The 7602-nt window shown below is 40.0% G+C and overlaps 1 protein-coding gene across 1 annotated transcript in view; it reads right to left on the bottom strand.

Moving 5' to 3' along the window:
• Positions 1–774: 774 nt before the first annotated feature.
• The window catches only part of gabra3 (gamma-aminobutyric acid type A receptor subunit alpha3), a 153429-nt gene continuing 146601 nt past the window's right edge, over positions 775–7602 (bottom strand). Inside the window, exon 10 of the mRNA XM_023987897.2 lies at positions 775–6283. Coding sequence (XP_023843665.1) covers positions 5942–6283 — 342 coding nt within the window. The 3' untranslated portion in view covers positions 775–5941. The remainder of the gene's footprint in view (positions 6284–7602) is intronic.

Genomic DNA, 7602 nt, shown 5'->3' with positions numbered 1-7602 from the left:
TGCTATTATAAACTGGTTACCAACGTAATTAGAGCAGTAAAAATAAATGTTATGTTATACCCGTGGCATACGGTCTGATATACCACGGCTGTCAGCCAATCATCATTCAGGGCTCGAACCACCCAGTTTATAAAAAGGAGTACAGTATGTCACGGCATTGCCGTATTTATGTTAGATAATATAAATAGTGTTCACGTATATGGTATTTGTTCTAACATGAGCTCATGTATGAATGAGCATTTATGTTTCTCTTTTAATGACGAAACTTCTGACTGGGCATCACCTGGTTCATTTAAGTCAACTTCTTCAACTACCACAAAAAATACTTTTAAAGAGCTCAAGCAAATCACACAATTTTACTTAATGTAAAATGGCCAAGTATTGCAGTTGGTATTGATTGAAAAACAGTCAGACCGTGCTACTGCTTGTTTGATGGGATTTCTTTGAGATGAGTGATAGGCAAAGAGGATTCAGAAGGTCCACACCTTTTTAAAGATGGATGTGGTCCATACACCCAGCACACAGATACTCAGTGCTGCTCATTCTGAAGGCAGTGTACACACTGGGCTCAAAAAGAATAGGACATCGCAATAATACATATTTCATCGGTCTATACACTCAATCACTTCTTTCCAACAGCAAACATGGATACTCCCTCAGTTAAGGGCCCATATTGAGCATAGCATAGACACCTCATACGTAATGTGTTATGCCTATATGAAGTACATATTCAACTTTGAATACTAATGTCAGCAACTAAAAAGTAGAATGGGGTTACTGCATTCAATTGTTTATTCAATCACTTTCACAATGACAATTGAAGACCAAGCAGCAAATGAAAGTACTGTGTCTTTATTCAACCAAAACCTGGACAAAGGTAGGTTAAAAACATAATTTCCTTATTGTCATTAGCCCCACAAACAAACCTTCACAACAGAGAAAAATCTAAATTTTCAGTCAGGGTTCTACAAAAAAACAACTCCACCTCTGACAGATTGACGTCACCATTACACCGTAGTCTTAAAAAATAAAACAGCAACACAGCGAGCCGTCAAATAAACCCCCTCGCAGTCACTCTGTCTTCATATCAACAATAAGATCAAATCACATCAGATATGCTGGCTACTGATCAGTTGAATAATTCTGTATTTGATCATTGCATCCTTTAATACAGCAGGACAGAGCACAGTGCCACATAAGATTCAGAAGAAGCCGCAGGTTTCCACACAGGTTAAATATGCAAGCTCACTGTTTCCTGAAACTAGGTCACTGTGATGAAAGATGTCAAATGAGCTTGGCTTAATTCACTTTGGGGTCACAGGGATATTGCAGCATTCACAGTGCAGTACACCAATCCAAACTTAGTACAGTCAGAAAACTCTGGTTATGAATAAAACTCTTATACTTAATGTATAATTGATCGTATCTTTTATCATAGCAAGGAAAAGCAACCTGGCCACTTTATAGTCAAAACTATTCTAGAGTAGAACCTCAAATATTCATGGCACATTTTCCACACATCCTTCTTTTCTCTAATGCGTGCAGAGAAAAAAAGAGAGGTTATTTGGCTCTAAATATAATGGTCCACCTCCTTATACAATTCAATACTGAACAGGAAGTGAACCACTAGAGAATGACTTTGACCTTCTGTTTGTCTTGTCTGACAACATACTGTTTGTGCACAGTTCCAAACTGTAGTTGACAGCTCCTTGTGCAGGATCCATGGTAGAGTCACTTGACTATCGTAAGCAATAATTTGGCTGAGCATCTGAAATTATGCACTATCGAGTAGTGTTTTACCCCTGCCATTAAATCATTTACTGATGCGAATGGGTCAGCTGTTGACGCATTATATGGAGAATGTCCATCATCAACGCCTCGATGCATGTTAAACAGGTCAGGGTCTGGCTATGCAAATGTAATCTCCCACACAACTCGCCTGCTTTATCAAATTGTGTCTTAATTAACGCCCTTCAGATATTTTTAATGCCAAACCCAATTTCTCTGAGATTAAAACATGAAACTATGAAATATCCTTGTGCACATAATTTCTCTATTCTTTTTCGAAAAGGTCATTTGGTACAGCAAATAATCTGGAAATAATGGAGATATACTGAATGGTTGAGGCAACAAATCARAAACGGTACATATTGAGGCAGACATTTCATCATCATTGACTCATGACTATATTTCAGCTGTGGGGTGATTCACATCACCCGCTCCATTCTCCAATAAATAAAAAAGTGTGGACACTATAATATCTATAGTCTCCATCTGCTGTCCTTGTATTTGTATGCAGTACATCACAGAAATGACACACCAAGTGTCAGGTGACTGTTCCTTGGTGCAATCAAGAATGCCAACACAGATTGTGCAGTTGGTGCCTTGTCCATATAGGATTTCCTTGTTCCGTCCTTCTTTTTGCATTGAATCACAGTGCGAACACCACTAACAAAATGAATAGCATGCGCTAGAGTACAGCCCACATGACAGAGGTAACCACCAAGAGGCGCAAGATTTATGTTTCAATGAGACACATGTCAAAACTCACCAGATGACTTGGGCAGATTTTTTTCATTTTTTGCTGTTTAAAGGTTTTTTCCCCTCACCCTTTTGTATGGTTATTTAATACACAGGTCCACATACAATGTCCTTGAAATCCCAACTGTCATTTACAATTTTCTGAGCAGTGAGCAGACAAAGGAGAAAGGGCTCTCTAACATCCAGGGTCCTGTCATTGAGAGTAACGGGATATATGCTTCAACACGGGATTGCAACGACTAGCACGGCCAATACAGAGAGCTACTGCCAGAGTCCATAGTCATCTGGGAGCTCTCTATGTGGAGGCAGTCTCCACTCCCTCAGTGCTTTGGGACATGCAGTTAAATCACAGGAGAACAGGGTACAGTATGTACAGCAGCATCAATTGCAGACAAGGCATCCGGTCATTCAGAGTTAGGTATGAAAAGTACACACAAGGTACTGATCTTGCTGCGAAGCCACGCATCACCAATGTCTCATAGCATCGAAGGGGTTTCAGAGCTGATCAATACCAAAAAGTACTAACCTGACTTAATTATATTCCACAAACTCTCTATTTCAGTTGTATTCACAATATCTACAGAAATTCACAACTTAATACTATTATTTTTGGGAATAATTACAGTATTTGCCCTTAGTTTAAATATTTGATTAATTTGTCTATTTGTTTGTCTATTGGTTTCTACCCATCAACATTTGTTATGACACTGTATAGGCTATATCATATATAACATGTATATGTCTTATATTGTATGTGTTAATTAGCATAAATATATTTACTATGTATGTCTTCATATACAAATATATTCCTTATATATATATGATTTTATGATGATAGGTGTCCTTTCTGTAGTTATCAACCTGCTAGAAGGAAAATCCTCAGCTTCAACAGAGCTTTATACTACACAGTATCTTAGTGAGCAACTGAAACACTGATACAAGACTAAGCCTTAGATTTCAATATGACAAATATCATTACTGAAGGTTGTAGACTTCCACACGTACAGACTGTCATGCATATGTTTGATACATTGTACATGGTTTTTGTTTTTAACACATTCTATCCATTCGAAAGGKGTTTCTCCTTTGAACGTAGTCTTGTTTTGAGAGATGGTTGAGAACATACTGCATGTTGGGTTCAGGGCAAGTCATCTGTTTAACAATCACAGAACACACTGGAAACATGGGAAAAGTCCTGTGCAACGTCATTACTTTCACCCACAAGCTGGATGATTTGAGCACAACATATTTTAGCATAACATCTGCCTCTCCTTCACCCCTGCTTTATGTATGTGGACGTGTAAAACAGTCTAACAATGTGTCGGATGATTTGTAGCCTGCAGTGTGGTATGTTGAACAAAACATGCGTTTTCCTATCCACAGTCGCCTTTGTTATGCAAATCAGAAGTTACACAAAATTAAACCAAATCTATAGAATGGGAATGAGACAACACGGAAAATGATCATATTCAAAAATAAGTAGCCTTTCCTAAATCGGACCTCAAACGTGTATCACAATCTCATGAAGAAATGAACAAAGCTTTCATCAGAAAACATCCATTAACCATTGTACTGCAGTGGGCTAAATCAGGGTCACACAGAGTGTTTCTGGGTAGTCTTAAACAAATCTACTTTGAAACAAAAGTATTCACCTCACACACATGAATATGGACTTAACWAAAAGAAGACACCTTTACCATGTTAGATATATAGTTGAAATGTATTCAATTTTAAGTTTGCATCCCAATATGATTTTTTATATACATCACAGAAGACTGAAATATAACAAAACTGTTTGACTTAGAAACACTGGATCAGGTTTATTGAAATAATGTTAATGAATTATGATATTATGACAAATATGAATAACTCCCATGAGGCCACTAGGTCATTTGACTGCAGGAAAGGGCTGCCTGAAAAGTCCAGAATATTTACTACAGATAGAACATGGTTGACAAAACTAACAGATGAAAGTGTTACTATATAAATGTTGTCTATATTACTGTTATCTAAATTAGACGTCAGTCTGAGCTGATGATGTGACAGAATACTATGACAGCTATAAATCAAGAATCTCAAAGAATCTTCATAGAATCTCAAAGCACTTCAACAGCAAAAAAGAAAAACTCACAATATATCATGACAGGTCAATGAGCTACTGTATGTGGCTCACTGAGGCTGACCCTTGTAAGCCATACATGATCATTTACATAGAGAATATTTTATAATGCTGCATCAGTCACATTATGATTACATTTCATCCAGTGGTAGTGACTCACTATTCTCTGCAGCTTCCCCTCTACCTTACATAGGCCTTTAGCATGATATGTGTTTGGAGATTTCACCTCGCTGACCATGTCCCCTAGTGACCATGTCCTTTAGTGAACATGTCCCCTAGTGACCATGTCCCCTAGTGACCATGTCCCCTAGTAACCATGTCCCCAGTGACCATATCRCCTAGTGACCATGTCCCCTAGTGACCATGTCCCCTAGTGACCATATGTGTGTATGTACTGTATGTATGTGTTTGTGTGTGTGTATGTACTGTATGTATGTGTTTGTGTGTGTGTATGTACTGTATGTATGTGTTTGTGTGTGTGTATGTACTGTATGTATGTATGTGTTTGTGTGTGTGTATGTACTGTGTGTTTGTGTTTGTGTGTGTACTGTGTGTTTGTGTTTGTGTGTGTACTGTGTGTTTGTGTGTGTGTATGTACTGTATGTATGTGACAAAAGCTTTATCTTGATGATGTGGGTATTCAAAAAGGCACACTGCTTCTTTCTCTTTAAACATACTCAGCCTGTTAAAACAATAGGAGTCTCTGGACTGGAAAATACACAGGCAGGCCCATAGGACACAAAAGCAATTCCAGATGATATTGCGTTGGGTCTGTTGAGATTCAGCGCTAGCAGAAGGGCAGACACTGAGGATTATTAATGATGTCCCTATGGAACTCTACATGCTGCCCCTGGCTATAAGAGCTCGCTATAGCGACAAGCAGCCAATGGCTTTCCTTGCTGCATCCTGACGCAATTCAGAGTGAATGGTGTGAGTGTGTGTTGTGTGTGTGGGTGTGAGATTGTGTGTTTACACACAGTGATTTACCAGGACCTGATCCTCTGTAATGAGCTACCTTGAAGGATTCAAACACATGCTCCCCTTTATCATGTCAAGAGAAGAGAAAACACCATCCGGCTATTCTATCAAACAAACTTATAATCAGGTAACAACAAATTTACATTTATAGTTCAACTATGTACATACAAATCTACGAGAATGTTTGTCTGCGACCTATTGAGACTTGAAAATATCAAAATGAAGTCCAAAACAAGGATACAATAACATGTGGTGGATCTCTCGGCCTCTTGCAATCTCAGTCTAATATTCAGTCGTGGTGAGTTAATTGTGGGTGGTGGACTTGGGAGGCGGCTTGCTGTTGATGTACGTGGCCCAATAGACCAGGTTGAAGATGAAGAACAGCACAGGGAAGATGATGCGTGAGATCTTGTCCACTCTGCTGACACGGTTGTAGGACTTTATGGCTTCCACGTAATTGTCATCCATTTTAGGAACCTTGTGGCTGTGGTGGTGGTGGTGGTGGTGTTGGTGGTGTGTAGCTGTAGTGGCACTCCTGGAGACGGTGATTAAACCTGGGTCCTTTGCCTCGTTGATGGTGTATGTAGTTCCAACAATGTTGAATGTGTTATTGGCCTTTTTGGAAAGAGAGGCCGATTCTCTTCTCTGTAAAGAGAAGAGAAACAAAGAAAATCAGGGCTGGATCAACTTAACAAAGGCCTTCTTCTCAAAATGACAAAACAGGGACTGTTTTGACTTGGGGTGCAATGATGCTCAAGATGCATGATGGGAACAGTATGACATCCCTATTCTGCACCATTGGGTTCAGAACCAAGCTGAAAGAACTCAGTGTAGGGATCGGGGCTGTAGCCCTCCCAGCCTGGACAAAAGGCCAGGGTCATAGAACATTACGCATTTACGCTCCAATAAGTGGCAAATCACATGAGCCTCCTCAACAAAATATACATACATCATAGTTCACAGTGAGAATAGGGCCACCCCAGGGCCTGGCATGCAAGAGACTTGTTGCAGAGCACACGGGTCAAAAGTTTATGAGCTAAAATTAAGTCCATGGGCAATATCATGGTTTAATTTCCGAGAAGCTTGTTATTTTCTGAACCACTGAGAGAAATGGAGCAGAGCAGAGGAGTGGGTAGGGCTGGTGGCACTGTTGAGTTAATGGTAGGATGAGAGCAGAGCAGGGTGAGTAGCAGAGCACCCGTAAACAGGTCTGACAACCTGCACTCTGAGGACTGGTCTGTACTGAATATAGGACAGGGACTGTACTGAATATAGGACTGGGACTGTACTGAATATAGGACTGAGACTGGACTGAATATAGTACTGGGACTGTACTGAATATAGGACTGGGACTGTAATGAATATAGGACAGGGACTGTACTGAATATAGGACTGGGACTGTACTGAATATAGGACTGGGACTGTACTGAATATAGGACTGGGACTGGACTGAATATAGGACTGGTACTGAATATAGGACTGGGACTGTACTGAATACAGGACTGGGACTGTACTGAATACAGGACTGGGACTGGACTGAATATAGGACTGGGACTGGACTGAATATAGGACTGGTACTGAATATAGGACTGAGACTGTACTGAATATAGTACTGGGACTGTACTGAATATACGACTGGGACTGGACTAAATATAGGACTGGTACTGAATATAGGACCATGGCTGTACTGAATATAGGACTGGGACTGTAATGAATACAGGACTGGTACTGAATACAGGACTGGGGCTGCACTGAATATAGGACTGGGACTGTACTGAATATAGGACTGGTACTGAATATAGTACTGGGACTGTACTTAATATAGGACTGGGGCTGTACTGAATATAGTACTGGGACTGTACTGAATATAGGACTGGGACTGGACTGAATATAGGACTGGTACTGAACATAGGACTGGGGCTGTACTGAATATAGGACTGGGACTGTACTGAATACAGGACTGG

Source organism: Salvelinus sp. IW2-2015, linkage group LG5 (assembly GCF_002910315.2).
Source record: "Salvelinus sp. IW2-2015 linkage group LG5, ASM291031v2, whole genome shotgun sequence".
Taxonomy (NCBI): domain Eukaryota; kingdom Metazoa; phylum Chordata; class Actinopteri; order Salmoniformes; family Salmonidae; genus Salvelinus; species Salvelinus sp. IW2-2015.
The sequence above is the reverse complement of the archived record's forward strand: the minus strand, read 5'-3'. Positions and strand labels throughout refer to the sequence as shown.